Here is a 16,003-nt window from a genome sequence, read left to right on the forward strand (position 1 = left end):
GGTGAGGATGGTGAGGACAGAGAGGTTCAGAGGAGACCAGGACCAGGATCAGGTGGCACCTGCAGGCTGGCGGACGCTTGTGTTCAGAAGAACGTTTCGTTTGATGGGAAACCTCTGACCCCCACCAGTCTGAGTCTGGGCTTCTCAGAGATGGTTTCACTGAGGGAGCAGCTCAAACAAGCCGAGGAGAGAGCCGAGCTGCTGCAGAGACAGGTACAGCGGGGCAGGTACAGCGGGCGGGTACAGCGGGGCAGGTACAGCGGGGCAGGTACAGCGGGCGGGTACAGCGGGGCAGGTACAGCGGGCGGGTACAGCGGGGCGGGTACAGCGGGGAGGTTAGGGTGGGGCAGGTTCTCTGGGGCAGGTAGGGGGTACACAGTGTGGTAGGTACCTGAAGTTGATGGGCTAAGATGCATTTGGGTTGAGTTAGTTGAAGCAGGTTGGGTTAGTTGGAGCATGTTGGGTTAGTTGAAGCAGGTTGGGTTAGTTGGAGCATGTTGGGTTAGTTGAAGCAGGTTGGGTTAGTTGGAGCATGTTGAGTTAGTTGAAGCAGGTTGGGTTAGTTGGAGCAGGTTGGGTTAGTTGAAGCAGGTTGGGTTAGTTGGAGCATGTTGAGTTAGTTGAAGCAGGTTGGGTTAGTTGGAGCAGGTTGGGTTAGTTGGAGCATGTTGGGTTAGTTGAAGCAGGTTGGGTTAGTTGGAGCAGGTTGGGTTAGTTGGAGCAGGTTGGGTTAGTTGGAGCATGTTGGGTTAGTTGAAGCAGGTTGGGTTAGTTGGAGCATGTTGGGTTAGTTGAAGTAGATTGGGTTAGTTGGAGCATGTTGGTTGGAGCAGGTTGGATGAGGCTGAGCAGACTCTACCCTCCAACACTGAACCTTCTGTAGTTCTTCAGTAGATTCATGTTTCTCTCTGGTCGCAGTGTAACGGTGTGCGGACTGAACTAAGGGAGCTACAGGACCTGTTTGAGACCAGTCAGAAGGAGCGGGCGGAGCTGGAGCTGGAGCTGCTGCACTGTAGGGAGGAGCTGGAGAGACTCACAGAGACACAGGTATCAGAAACCTCAATCATCTAACTATCTAAACACCACCTTCCATCCAACAGATACGCTCTAACATCTAACCTCCAACCAACCTGAGTTAATCTAACCTCCATCACCTAATCCTCCATCACCTAATCCTCCAAACTTCTGACCTCAAACCTCTACCATTTAACCTCCGGTATCAAACATCCACCTCAAACCACCTCCACCCAATCCTGCATCTAACATTCAAAAGTTGACCTCCTACACCCAACTCCATCTAACATCTAATCATCTCCACCTCACACCCAACTCCATCTAACATCTAATCATCTCCACCTCACAACCAACTCCATCTAACATCTAATCATCTCCACCTCACACCCAACTCCATCTAACATTCAGCATCTAACCTCAAACGTCCAACCATAAACGTTTTTACACTCATTGTCTAATCTTCTCCAACTTACCTCCAACAGACTTATCTCCAAAGTTCAAAATCCAACATCTAGCCTCCAACCTCCAAAATCTGACCTCTACCCAACGTTCAGCATCTATCCTTGAACCTTTAACATCTAACCATGATCTAACCTCTAAAAAGCATTTGACCTCAGTGTACCATCTCCACCCAATCTTCACCCACAGTGTGTTTACATCTCCATACTGGTTCCACCGTCTCGTTGTTGTTTTTTTGTTGCTCCATCCACCACTCATGTTTTAATTTGGGTTCTTCATCTCTCTTCCATCCCTCCATCCCTCCATCACCCTCAGTTCTCCACTCAGCCCGCTATTCTCTCGCTGCCTTTCTTAGGAATGATCGTCATAGTGGCGTTGATGAGGTGCTGGTGGTCCGGGCTGGCGTCCCAACACCAATAGGTACAAATTCCTACGTTTTTTTGCATTAACACCACAGGATCCAATCAGACTGGAGCTCCAGAGTTGAGCAGATACTCTCAGACAGGTGTGGATCAGGGGTTCCTGGAGCTCCAGGACTCTTGGTAAGGAGCTCTGGTGCTGATGATTCCATGATTTGGTTTTGTAGCTTGTTTTTGTGTCGCAGGAGGACACGACGAACTCAAGTCGACATGATGGTGTGTCGTATCTCCGCCAACGTCCAGCTTCTGACCTTCTGACCCACAGGAGGCTGAATGTTCTAGCTTTGCACCTCTGCCGGCACTGTTCAGCTTCTCCACCAGAACACAATGTGACTTATTAATATGAACGATTTAATTATTTCTAATTATTCAGTGTTTGTTGTGCAGTCCTTCATTAACTGACGTGGATGTTCCTCAGAGCTCTGTGTTCTGTACAGATGATTTATTTAACGATCTGCTCAATATTCTTTCTGTTCTGTAGTTTTGTGGAACCACATGAAGTTACCGTGTTTTATTTAGTTTAGTTGTGGTGTGATGGTGGGAGTTTGGGGTTGAAGATGATGGAACATGGAGCACAACACGTGTTTGAACTTCTTTTTAACAGTGCTCGTGTGATGATGGAGTCAGTAGACGTGTTCCATTGACTCGTGGAACCAGATAAATCCACATGTTGTAATATGTTACTCCACCACAGCTGAGATCTTTGAGCTCTTAAGCTGCTGAGTTTCGACCCGGTTGAGTGTCCAGCAGGTGCCTGACTGTGACTGTGGGAGGGCAGGGTGATGAGCCGTTGCTGTGAACGCGCCCTCTGGTGGCTGGTCGAGGCAGCTGAACAAGAGTTCGTGTCTTAGTATGTCATCCGTTTCTCTGTGAGACTGGAAGCGGCCAGTGACGAGGGGGGGGCGTGATAGTCTGTTTCTCTCCTCGGCCAGGACGGGGGTGGTGAAAGCGGCAGAGGAATTACAACCCAGTAAAAATGTGCAAAAATTCAAAAATAGATGTTAAAATAGAATTATTGAGTGTGGATCAGCGTGTGGATCCATGAGTACGCTGGGGTGCAGAACATTCGCTGCCGTTCCCGGTTTGTTCTGGGTTTATTTTGTTTCGGGTTTTTTGGAGAACTTGGTGGTTCAGGTTCTGCTCTGTCCCTGATCTGTCCACGTTCTGGTTTCCTACACCTCGGGGTGTGGCTCGACACGCCCTGTTCTGTAATAATGAGAGATAAAGATGGACACGGATCTGCTTTATTATTTTATTGTTATTAAAATGAAGCGGCACTGAATATTGTACGTGATTATAGAGATATAAATATTTATAGATTTATTTATTATTTAATCTGTACTGATTATTAAACTCTTAATTATTCATGTTAAAGCTTGAATCTGTATTTTGGTACGTTAAACTTACACTGTACCACCAAAAGTATTGGGACACCACTTCTAATGACTGAATTCATGTGCTTCAGCCACAACAGTTAATAACAGGTGTAATAAATCAGTGATATAATGGAAACGACATGCTTCCAGCTTTGCAACAACAGTTTAGGGAAGGTCCTTCCCTGTTCCACGACTTAATGGACACTTCAAAGTCTTGTGAGAAGCTTCTCAGAAGAGCTGCTGTTGTTCTAGAAGATCACACAAAACTCACAACAAGCTCACAGTCAGGCGTCTGAATACTTTTGGTCCTGAAGTGTATTTGCACATGTGAACTAAACGTTTGTGTATTTTTACTATTTTAAATCTTCATTCGGGACTGAATTTGTATGTGAAAAATCATCATGAAATCTTTATTGTGTTTAGAAATGAAAGGTGTGTGAGGTCGACAGTTCTATTACAGAATCATAAGATTTAGTCATAGCCAAAAATATCAGGACGCCCAGAAAACTGCTACAGATTCAAATGTTTTGGTGTTCACGTGTTTATTTCTTCTGTTTGCTTTAAAATAAAACGACTAAAAGACGCAACCCCAAAACATCAGTGACAGTGAACCTCCCCCTCCAAACAAAGCAACCCCAAATTATCAGTGAACCTCCTCCATGCTTGACTGATTTCTGTTAACAGTTTAGTAATGTGCTGTACCAAAAACTATCAGGAGTTGGATATGACTACATTTGAATATTAAGGAAGGGGGGGGGGGGGGGGGCTTTGAGAAGGTGAAAAACAAGTAAACAGCAAAACATTTATAACTGAGTTTATTACTGACCGTGACTGTAGAGTCTGTTATAAAGAGAATCTGCCATGTTTATATTTGTGAGCGGTTAATATGATGGTTGTATTTATATTTACAAATTATTTATAATATTTATAATAATGAATTATTAAGTCCCTGAATAAAACATGTTCAGTCGTTACACACTGCCTCTTTATTTATCCTGCAGCTACATTAGAGCTACATAAAGCGCTCACTCACACACTCCACATCCTTTATCATGAGTCCAGAAGAGTGAATAACATTACTGCTGTGATTATTAAATAATTAGGGCTGTCAAACGATTAAAAATTTTAATCGCGATTAATCTCAGAATTTCATATAGTTAATCGCGATTAATCGCATTAAATAAAATCTGTGTAAATGTTATAGAAAACAAGGTTTTTTAAGTGAAATGTGAAAAGTGGACGTTTCTACACGAAGTGAGTGTGTTTTGACCCTTTTGGGGCTTCCATAGTTCATGGACTAGCGTGCTTGACTCCGGTATTCAGTGCCGTAACAGATTAAGTTAATAAAGTGTTTTGCTCCCGATAACTTGTGAATATACCGTGTATTTATTTCTTTATTATGCAAGTGCATCCCTACGACGCTCAGTTATATTATTTTAACAAACCGCAAATGAACAACGGTGGCAAGTCCGACATTAAAACGTTTGTTCTACCGGTCAAGTCTCAACATGAACTAGAATTTGAGTTAACGGCACTATTTTTTTTAATCGCGTTAAATTGAGATTGCGTTAATGCGTTATTATCGCGTTAACTTCGACAGCCCTATAAATAATATACATTTATTACATGTGTTATAAAGCTGATGTTCCTGCTCATAGAGAGAAATTCTACATTATAACACTGAACTGAGGTGGTTTTACTCAGACATGTGGAGGAATGAAGTGGAAATAAATCATGTTTTAAGTGAAATGTCAGTGTTTGTCACACAGAACCTGTTTCATTAATGCATAAGAGGAACCCTTGTCCATCGTCCCTCCCCACCTCGAGGAGTCCAAGACTTTCTACCAGGAGCACCGAGTCAAAAAGAAACAAGATTTATGTCTAAATATGGTTTTTAATACTATTATTATTATTACTATTATTTAGATTTTTTAATTATTACTATAATAATAATTATTATTATTTTTACTATTATTATTTCTACTATTAATAATATTATTATTGTTATTATTTTTATCATTATCATTATCATTACTATTATTTATTATTATTTTTATTATTATTATTATGTGTGTGAGAGTGCATGTGTGTGTGTTTGTGTGTCTGTATTCTCTCTGTGTGTGTGTGTGTGTGTGTGTGTTATTAATATCTCTACATGTCAGTAGTATACACACCGTAGGGTTATACTCGGCTCCTCCTGACAGGTGGGTGATGACGTTTTTATTTCTGGAGAACGTTCTGAAGTTCTGAGTGCAGCAGCCGTGCCGACGCATCACTTCCTGTAACGTTCAGTCAGAGTATAAATAAAGATCCTGATCAGCCACGCCCGTCACCTCAACATCAGATCAGTTTAAAATGTTCAAAATACAACATTCACACAAAAAAAACCCTCAGATACTCGATCCAGCAGCTCCGCCCGGCCCAGCAGTCCATTAAAGTATATACAGGAACACTATACTACAGTCTTCACACCAACAGCACTAGCTGTGGGAGTTCCGGTTCATCCCAGAGGCTCAGTGCAGGACACGGGAGTTTCTTGGTTTTTAAACCAAACATTTCTTTACGTCTTAATAGATCTCGCTCATGCTGGAACAGGACAGGACCTTCCCTAAACTGTTGAGTCTGTATAGTGTGTATAGATGAAGGTGTCCTGTTTTGATCTGTCGCGGGTTTGTGTGTATAATGTCCTGATGAGCTCACACAGGTTTCCCAACAGCCTGATTTGGAGATGGTAAAAATAGCTCATTGTGCCCCCTGTGTGAGTGTGTGTGTGTGTGTGTGAGTGTGTGTGTGTGAGTGTGTGTGTGTGTGTCCTTGTACATTCCTGCAGTGTGATGTGTGTGTGTTCATATATAAAGGCTTGCGCTCGCTCCATTCACCCTCATTAGCTCAGCGCATTGAGTCTCTCACGCTCTCATTTATCACAGCCCCGCGTTGGTTGGAACCCATTAGCGTCGCCGCAGCAGATCCAGCAGGACCGTGTGAATTAAACTGACCCCCGGCGCTGACCGGACACACAACCTCACCCCTTCACATCGCTCCAGAGTGACGTCAGGGCGACGCGCCTTCACACCTGAGCGCCACCAGCGCAGGTATAAAACTCGAACCCGGAGAAGATGAGCGGCCACACCAACACCAACCAGCTGGACGAGCTGGGCTTCCCGAGCTGGCAGGAGCCGGACGAGTCCGGGCAGGACGAGGGGGACGAGATGCCCTCGGCCGAGAAGGACCTGGCGGAGGACGCGCCCTGGAAGAAGATCCAGCAGAACACGTTCACGCGCTGGTTTAACGAGCACCTCAAGTGCATCAACAAGACCTTGACGGACCTGCAGAAGGACCTGGCCGACGGGCTGAAGCTCATCGCCCTGCTGGAGGTCCTGAGTCAGAAGAAAATGTACCGCAAGCACCACACCAGACCCAACTTCAGACAGATGAAGCTGGAGAACGTCTCCGTGGCTCTGGAGTTCCTGGATCGAGAGCACATCAAGCTGGTTTCTATAGGTGAGTCTGAGCTTCTTCTCAAAGTTCTGAGTGTGATGCTGGCTAACCAGTTCTTCTGAGGAACCTTCCCGGTTCCTGAGGAACCTCAGTGTGTCGTGCTTTACCCAGAATCTGGTTTGGTGCCACAAAGATTTCAAGAACATCTGATTCATTCACATTTACATGTTCAGTATTTAGCAGATGCTTTTATCCAAAGTGATTTACACTACTGTGACAGAACACAGTCTAAGCAATTTAGTGTTAAGGGCCTTGCTCAAGGGCCCAACAGTGCCAACCTGGCAGTGGTGGGTCTTGAACCAACAACCTTCTGATTACTAGTCCAGTACCTACAGCTGCCCTGTTCAGTCACCAACGTTCTTGTGATCTTGAGTAAATTGTAGGACCTTATTAAACCAGACCGACCCTCTGTGTGATCTTTCTGTCACTAGTACACGTCTGTGTGTGGGAATTTGTGCCCGTTTACACGGCTGGGCACTGAAGCCTCAGTCGGTGTTCCGGTTCATTCCAGAGCTGTTGAGTCAGGCTGAGGTCAGGGCTCTGAGCAGGCGGTACAGATCGTGTTTAGACGGATGATCTCACATTCTGCTTAAGAACTTCATGACACAGAGCGGAATTCAGATGTTCTTCACACCACCTACACCAGCATGTCTGTTTATGGAAGCTCAACTCAGAAGGTTTGAGGATCGTCCAGATGATCCAGTTTTTCAAATCTATGATGAGAGCTGATGTTTCTCATGGTTCCTTCTTGGTTCCTCACCATGAATTCCACCATAAATCCCTCGTTTTTCGAGTGTCCCTTTTTGGAGTCCAGAAAACTGGATCGGACCGAGCAGTGGTGTCACGGTTTCAGAGAATCATCATATCACTTATTTAGAGTGTGTAAGTTCTTATTATTATAAGCAGCCAATCCACCTTCTGCATGTTTTCAGAGTGCCCAAAAGAAACTGATTTAGACTTATGAAGAACATGCTAAACTCTTTAAAGACAGCAAATGGGGTTCATAATTAAACCTAGGTTGCCAGATCCCGTGTTTTAGTCACTGCTCTTCCTCAGAGCTCCACTGTTGTTATCGAGTGGAACTGTGACACAGTAAAGTTGGTGTTGCAGGGTTCCATGGAGGAAGGTTCAGTTCCTGGAGGAACTCCTGGGTGGATTCATCACTGTGTAGTGGTTTTACTGTGGTTCAGTGGAGTCCTGAGCTCACCGGCTGATGTTTGTGTTTATAAATCGTTGTGGGTAATAATTCACGCTGTAGATTTTATTTTTGTGTCTCTGGTACTTCAGCTCCAGTTTGTGATATTTATATCAGACACACTTGTGGACCTTCTGTGTGGTCCAGACCAGCACAGGTAGTGCTCCTCACAGTGAGGAACCCCACGGTGACCATTTGTTGGGTCGTCCTGAACAAACAAACTGTTAAACACAAGCAGCTGCTGGAGGGACTGATGGACTCGTCATTCCTGACATTCTACTGCCTGTTGTTTGGGCTCCTCATCTCATGGTGTTTGGGCCCCTCATGATGTTTGGGTTCCTCATGATGTTGGGTTTCTCATGGTGTTTGGTTTCCACTTGCACCTGGTCCGACTACTTAAGAATCTGTAGAGCCAACATGTTGCCAGCAGGACAGCCAATCACACATCAGAACAGTTCAGGGTAAGAAGGGAGTCCGGCTAGGATGTAACGTCTTATCATGTCAACAAAGTGATGAGGAAGGAGCTACAAGGACTTGCTGGAGGATTCAGGATTGGCAGAAGAACCACAGGAGCTGGCGGGTCGTATCCAGAAGTGATGAGGAACACTGAAGACGTTCTGGAGATGATTGGAACTCCTTCTTATATTTGGGAAGTCCAGGATCAAATCCTGCAGAATGTTCTGCTGAAGTGAAGTCAAGAACCACAATGGGTGTGGTGGTGATGATCAAACTGATGAAGATACGGAAAATAAGTCCATTAGCACCATCACCCAACTACGACTGATGAAACCCTTGGTCTGGTCAGTAGCCACATGGACGTGAAGCCTGGATGCTGAAGAAAGAGGAATCTAAGATCAGAAAACTGCTGAAGGTCTCCTCATTAAGTTCCTGAAGTTCTGTTACTTTGGGTGTGTGATGAGGAGGTGCAGGTGAAAAGAAGCGGTCTGTACTGCACACGTGTCGGAGGGGGCATGTGTCACAACCCCCTCGGTCAGCTGTAGAGGGGGAATACCATTGGGGAATTGGATACGACTGAATTAGGAGGATGATTGGTAAAAATCGATGTGTTTATCTGCTGACTGTAGTGCAGGAGTGTGAGGAGAGTCGCTTCAGAACGGGCCGCCGTGTAAACCGCTTCACCGCTCTTTTTACCCATGATGCTTTGTGTCTGACCCGCTCCCCCCTGTGAGTGAGGAAGCAGCTGCGGTGATGGTACTGGATGGTTTTAGATCTCAGGGTTCAGTTACACAGTTTATCCAGGACTGAGTGGCACATGCCCGACTTTACCCAGTGACTTTACCCACCCCCCCCCCCCCCCACCTCACGATCACTCAGCACCCGCCAGAAATAACCTGTGTGTGAGTGTGTGTGTGTGTGAGTGTGTGTGTGTGTGTGTGTGAAGGTCAGACAGGAGTGTGTGTTGGAGGGCACAGAGTCAGAGCGTCTGTGTTACAATATAATACACAGTAATTAATTGATTTGCCCTCCACACACACACATACACACACACACACACACACACACACACACACACGTTACTCCAGGTATCTCAGAGAGAGCTGAACAAATTACGTGTGTGTGTGTGTGTGTGTGTTTGAGAGTGTGTGTGAGGGGCGGAGTGTGTTAATGCAGGATGGCACCTCATACACCAGGAATGTCGCACTGAACCTAACAAACCTAAACACACAACAACACACACACACACACACATATTATTATTATTATATTTATTATGATTATATTTATTATTATTATATTATATTTATTATTATTATTATTATTATTATTATTATATTTATTATAATTTATATATATAATATATTTATATATATATTATGTATAACATTTATTTTATATTGTTCTTATTATTATTATATTATATTTATTATTATTATATTTATTATTATTATATTATATTTATTATTATATTTATTATAATTTATATATATATTTATATATATTATATTATATATAATATATATAAATATATATATATTTAAATATATAATATATATAATATATATAAATATATATATATTTATATATATTATATATAACATTTATTTTATATTGCTCTTATTATTATTATATTTTTATTTATTATTATTATATTATATTTATTATAATTTTTATATATAATATATTTATATATATATTATATATAATATTTATTTTATATTGTTATTATTATTATTATTATTATTATCATTATCATGTTATTGAGTTTATGCTGCTTTTCTTACAAAATAAAAATATAAGATTACAAAAATCCCCAATATACAGCATTTCTTTTTTGGTATTACATGTGATCTGCTTTAATCTATTTAGATCAGATGTGATTAGATGTGATCTATTTAGATCAGATGTGATCTGTTTAGATTAGATGTGACCTGTTGTGATCAGATGTGATCTGTTTAGATTAGATGTGATCTGTTGTGATCTGCTGTGATCTATTCAGTGATCGGTTGTTGTGGGTGTGCTCCACAGACAGTAAGGCGATCGTGGACGGGAACCTGAAGCTGATCCTGGGTCTGATCTGGACCCTGATCCTGCACTACTCCATCTCCATGCCCATGTGGGACGATGACGAGGAGGACGAGGAGAAGAAGAAGCTCACGCCCAAACAGCGCCTGCTCGGCTGGATCCAGAACAAAGTTCCTGAACTTCCCATTAACAACTTTAACCGGGACTGGAGGGACGGTAAAGCACTGGGAGCGCTGGTGGACAACTGCGCACCGGGTACGAGAACCTGTTCATATAAACCAGTAACAGCAGACACGCCTTTATAATCAGCGTCTCTATTTATCTGGACTGGGTTACTTCTGATCACTTTGTTATGGTTGCCCACTGTCCTCCACTAACCATCACCTCACTTCCTGTCAGGGGCGTCCCAAAACTTAATGATCCTGGATGTTTCAGTGAGCGCAGGGTGACGTGAAGCATTGTGCATCCTAACCTTCATACTTTAATCCCTGTGTTTGTGTGTGTGTGAGTGTGTGTGTGTGTGTGTGTGTGTGTGTGTGAGTGTGTGTGAGTGTGTGTGTGAGTGTGTGTTTGACATTTAGCAGACCATTCGGCCATCATGACCATACAGGGCTGTGTTATTCTCCAAGGAACCAACACACTCACACACACACTCACACTCACACACACTCACACACACACACACACACACACACACACACACACACACACACACACACACACACACACACACACACACACACACACACACACACACACACACCAGTTCATCCCAGGCGTGAGGATGCTGGAGGGAATTTGGTGCATCCAGGATCCTTTTAAGGAAACAAATACTGAACACTGGAGGATCTAAACAACCACCAGCGTTCATCACATCAACACCGTGACTGTTGGTCATGTTTTTTGGAGTGGAACCCCCCACTGGACCTGAATGGGGTGTGTGATGGTACCTGAGAGGTCACTGGTACTGATGAACCCCTGAGGGCCACATCACAGGTCATCCAGGAGACTGTAAAGTGTTTCTGCTCCTCCTTCACTGAATCTGCCGACTGTTCTTTTCACCAGACAGTGGTGGATTCACACAGAGAGCTTTGAGATGTATGGAGGAACACACTACACTCTCTGTACTCCTCCACCACTCCTACTGATACCTCAACCAGCCAGAAGGAGGAGCCACTGCAATGGCAAGAAAATGAGATCCAGTGTAGCCCTGTAAAAGCTGCCAATGGTGTCTGTTAGGTGTCCGGTCAGGTTGGTAGCACCATTGAGACTCAAACCACCACATCAGTTAAAGCAGTTTGCACCACAGGGTGCGCCCAGACATTTTCTAAATGGGCGTGCTGGCATAGATTTCAGCTCTACCACGACTTTTGCAGCATTTTGTAGAAGCTTTCATCTGAAGCAACCTAGCGTTATGACCGAGTACCATGCAAGGGTTAAAAGTTAAGGGCCTCGGTCAGGGGCCCAAGTGGCAAGTGGGCAGTGGTGGGGAATAAATCTACAACCTTCTGATCATGAAGTCAGGAACCTGTCAGGAACCTTTAACCACTGAGCTGTTGCTACTGCTGCCACTGTTTTTCTTCAGGTTGGGTCATGACTGGTGTTTGACCTCTCTGGAACTCTGTTGGTTGCCTCGTGTTGTTTGGAACCTCAGGTTAACCTTCAGACAGCGTTAATTATGATGGAACCTGAACTCAGTCTGAGTCTCGCCGGGTGCCTGGACTTCTGCTGCTCTAGATGTTTGACTTGTTTATAGATTAAGTGATCAGGTTAAGGGGCCCCTCAGTGGTCAGGGTCCAAGTGAATTCCCTGCTCTGCTGTACCCTGCTGATGTGTTTATGTTTCTGCAGGTCTGTGTCCTGACTGGCAGTCCTGGGACCCCAAGCAGCCTGTGGAGAACGCTCGGGAGGCCATGCAGCAGGCGGACGACTGGCTCGGGGTCCCTCAGGTACTCAGACGTCTCCTTGTTTCTCCACTCATCCATGTGCGGTGTGGACTGTAGATACATGAGGAACGTGGTCTGTGTCCCTGACCCTCAGGTGATCGCTCCGGAGGAGATCGTCGACCCGGACGTGGACGAGCACTCGGTGATGACGTACCTCTCGCAGTTCCCTAAAGCCAAACTGAAACCCGGCGCGCCCGTCAAACCCAAACAGCTGCACCCCAAAAAGGCGAAAGCGTACGGCCCAGGTGGGTTCGAACCTACACACAGAATGCACCGAGTGTGAGCGTCACCTACACCCCGACCTCTGAGCGCTGAGTGTTGTTGATGGTTGCAGGTATTGAACCGGAGGGGAACGTGGTCCTGAAACCGACTACGTTCACCGTGGAGACGCTGGAGGCGGGGCTTGGTGAGGTCATCGTCTATGTAGAGGATCCTGAAGGTCATACAGAAGAGGTGCGCCACCTACAGGCTGTGTTTAATCCTTTCCAGACAGGTTTAGTTTTAAGATTGTCTACCGTACATAATATGGTGAGAAGATTCAGATCATCTGGAGGAGGTTTGTAATCTTTGAGCTCTCAGACGGCACTACACGAGAAACCATCACGCTACTCTGATATACTGTATATAAACATAACCTGGAGTGCTTCAGAAAACCGTTATGACCCAGGCCGCGCTACATCAAGAAACACGACCTGAAACTCATAACTGCTAACAATGTGTTTACGTTTATTCTGGACTTGTTTGTGGATTGGTGGAGCTTCAGGATGGAATAATAAAACGTTTGTATCTCATGTTGAACGTCGTGTTTTGTTTTCAGGCCAAAGTCGTTGCCAACAATGATAAGAAGAGAACGTACTCGGTCAGCTACGTCCCCAAAGTGGCCGGACCTCACAAGGTAACTCACATAAACATCATGGTGTAAATAAAATATATAATATAATAATAATAAATATTAGGACAGCAGGAGTTTCTCAGAACACTGAGCCACATAGCAACGAGTGGGCAGTAAAGCGCCCCCCACTGACCCCTGGACCTACACACGGGAAAATCTAGTGAGCATTCCGGGGTCAGGGACCGTCTGGTCTGTCTGGGCACCTAACAGACACAACTGACTGTGTCTGAGGAAGGGAGGGTCAGATGTGACAACAGCGACACCTACTGACTAGTCCAGATGCTGGTGTGAGTAGTGGAGGAACACAGTGAGACTAGTGTGATCCTCCATACGTGCTGGCCAAAGTGAACACGCCCCTGTCAGACGGGGGCGACCACTAGAGGTCGCTCATAGGGCTTTCTGCATACTACTGATAATATACGCAACACTGCCAGAAGTATGTGGACACCTGATCATGGGCTTGTCTGGGTTTTAATTTGGAGTGCGTCTGTGGGAACACACATCACATTTGACATCACAATCAAAAGTCAAAGTCATCCCATCACATGTTCAGTGGGGTTTAGTTAGGGGCCACACCAGAAGTCCAGTTCACAGGAGAAGAGTCATGCTGAAAGGACAGGACCTTCCCCAAACTCTAGGAGCAAAGTTAGGAAAACATAGGTGTGGCTGAAACACCATTCGGATCCAATCATTAGAACGCATGTCCAGATAATTATGGTATGTATGAGTATTATGTGATTTGGGACACAGCCCATGAGCGTGTGTGTGTGTCTGCTGCAGGTGAAGGTTCTGTTCGCCGGTCAGGACATCGACAAAAGTCCGTTCGCGGTGAACGTCGGTAAAGCTCTCGGCGACCCGAGCAAGGTCCAGGCACGAGGTCCAGGTCTGGAACCCACAGGAAACGTGACCAACAAACCCACCTACTTCGACATCTACACCGCAGGTGAGCTTTTCTTTCCTCCACGTAGCTTCTGTAGGTTCATCAGATGCCCTCAGAACCTCAGCACACAGGTGAGGAACCGGTGAGGAACTGGTGAGGAACTGGTGAGGAACGGTAGGTGTAGTGAGGTTACTGAAGGATGATACACCGTAGCAACAGGGTTTCTGAAGTTCATCTCATCATGGCTGCACCTTCATGTCCGTGTTGGTTATGGTTCTGCAGGAGCGGGAGCGGGCGACGTCAGCGTGGTGATCGTGGACCCTCAGGGGAAGAAGGACACGGTGGAGGTGATTCTGGAGAACAAGGGCGACAACGTGTTCCGCTGTACCTACAAACCCACGATGGAGGGGACGCACGCCGTGCACGTCCTGTTCGCCGGCCAGCCCGTTCCCAACAGTCCCTATAAGGTTCAAGTCTCAGAAGGTGGGTACCCTGAGCACAGCTCCCCACAGTCCTGGTGAGCGGAAGTCCTCTGCCCCTCTGCGCTGCACCGTTGATCTACTGTAATGGTTCGATTGTACTACATGGCCAAAAGTATTTGGACACCCGACCGTGAGCTTGTCGGACGCCCCAGCAACCTGTGTGTGATCTATTCAGCCTTGGTTCTGAGGAGCTTCTCACAAGACCTTGGAGTCTATCTGTGGGGATTTGTGCCCATTTGTATGACAGGGCAGTGACGTTGATGCTCTGTGCAGGACGCTGGAGTCGGAAACATGATTCATTTATATCATTAATTTTTTACACCTGTTATAATAATTAGAAGGGGTGTCCCAATACTTTTGGCCATATAGAGCAGGGTTTTTCAGTCGTGAGCTGAAAACAATTGTAATTAAATGAACTTGTACTTGAGCGCCCCCTTGTGGAGGCTTTATGTTACACCTTGTAAACCACAGTGGGACCAGATTGTACAGAGAGAGTGAGATGTATTGGTACACCGGTGTGAGATGATGGTTCCTCTGCTGATGTTTGTTGTTGTTGTAGCTCCTGTTGTCGCTCCTTCAGCCCTGCAGATCCAACCTCAGTCGGTCCGAACCCCTCCTCCAGTCAAGCCCAAAACTAAAGGTGCGCCCGCCACGCCCCTACGAGGGGCGTGGTCCGAGCTGAGCGCCGACACGCTTCTGCTTCGCCTGTCCGTCAGTCACGTCGGCTTTGCCCTCTCTGCTGCTGAGGCATCTGCGGTGTCTGCTGCGTCTGCGGCGTCTGCTGCTCACGTGCTAAAATGATAGAATTCTGTCCAATTTCAGGTCTGATATCAGACTCGATCTCAGAGACGCCCCACGTTCACGCCTCTTTATTAAAACGTCCCACATGCACAAACCATCAGACGCTCGCTGGACATCAGCGCGCCAACACGGTCAACAAGGCTCAGGAGCGCCAGATCAACTCCCGTTCATCTCAGAACCGAACCCTCCTTCTGCAGGCGAACGCTACACCACCTCCATGTTTAATACTTCTGAGACTCAACAGCACTGAGTCTTCTCCTACAACGCCTGAGCCTCTAGATCAGGGAGGCGATCAGCACGCTGGTACATCACGCCTCATTCTGCCACTGTTTCCTTAATTTGTGGTTTGTTACCATAGCAACGCGTCATCCCGCCTAAAGCATCGACTGGTCAATCAGGCGTCCTGGTCCAGACCCTTGCTGAACCACACTGCCCCCTGCCCCCCTCATGTTTTATATCAGCTTGTCACTGCACCAGTGGTGTTGGCACACGGGCGTGGCGGTTTGTGTGTTTACGCTCTATAAAAGCATGACGTGTCGCAGCTCACTAACCCCAAAC

The 16,003-nt window shown here is 45.7% G+C and overlaps 2 protein-coding genes across 7 annotated transcripts in view; both read left to right on the forward strand.

Moving 5' to 3' along the window:
- Nucleotides 1-4,242, forward strand: part of ccdc136a (coiled-coil domain containing 136a) — a 33,307-nt gene extending 29,065 nt beyond the window's left edge. For 4 of the 5 annotated variants that reach the window (XM_063000281.1, XM_063000280.1, XM_063000282.1 and 1 more), the window contains exons 6-9: nucleotides 1-213; nucleotides 919-1,047; nucleotides 1,789-1,893; nucleotides 2,078-4,242. The exon at nucleotides 1-213 is cut by the window's left edge and continues 58 nt beyond it. In XM_063000281.1, the coding sequence (XP_062856351.1) occupies nucleotides 1-213; nucleotides 919-1,047; nucleotides 1,789-1,893 (447 nt within the window). In that variant the 3' untranslated portion in view covers nucleotides 2,078-4,242. The remainder of the gene's footprint in view (nucleotides 214-918; nucleotides 1,048-1,788; nucleotides 1,894-2,077) is intronic. The other variant, XM_063000284.1, reaches the window with a different exon arrangement.
- A 1,930-nt stretch (nucleotides 4,243-6,172) lies between these two features.
- LOC134319208 (filamin-C-like) overlaps nucleotides 6,173-16,003 on the forward strand; it is a 31,659-nt gene continuing 21,828 nt past the window's right edge. Inside the window, exons 1-9 of one of the 2 annotated variants that reach the window (XM_063000255.1) lie at nucleotides 6,173-6,769; nucleotides 10,449-10,700; nucleotides 12,296-12,393; nucleotides 12,485-12,635; nucleotides 12,725-12,843; nucleotides 13,208-13,285; nucleotides 14,063-14,225; nucleotides 14,445-14,645; nucleotides 15,204-15,284. In XM_063000255.1, coding sequence (XP_062856325.1) covers nucleotides 6,385-6,769; nucleotides 10,449-10,700; nucleotides 12,296-12,393; nucleotides 12,485-12,635; nucleotides 12,725-12,843; nucleotides 13,208-13,285; nucleotides 14,063-14,225; nucleotides 14,445-14,645; nucleotides 15,204-15,284 — 1,528 coding nt within the window. In that variant the 5' untranslated portion in view covers nucleotides 6,173-6,384. The remainder of the gene's footprint in view (nucleotides 6,770-10,448; nucleotides 10,701-12,295; nucleotides 12,394-12,484; nucleotides 12,636-12,724; nucleotides 12,844-13,207; nucleotides 13,286-14,062; nucleotides 14,226-14,444; nucleotides 14,646-15,203; nucleotides 15,285-16,003) is intronic. The other variant, XM_063000256.1, reaches the window with a different exon arrangement.

The sequence above is a fragment of the Trichomycterus rosablanca genome, chromosome 8, assembly GCF_030014385.1.
Source record: "Trichomycterus rosablanca isolate fTriRos1 chromosome 8, fTriRos1.hap1, whole genome shotgun sequence".
NCBI classification, from domain to species: domain Eukaryota; kingdom Metazoa; phylum Chordata; class Actinopteri; order Siluriformes; family Trichomycteridae; genus Trichomycterus; species Trichomycterus rosablanca.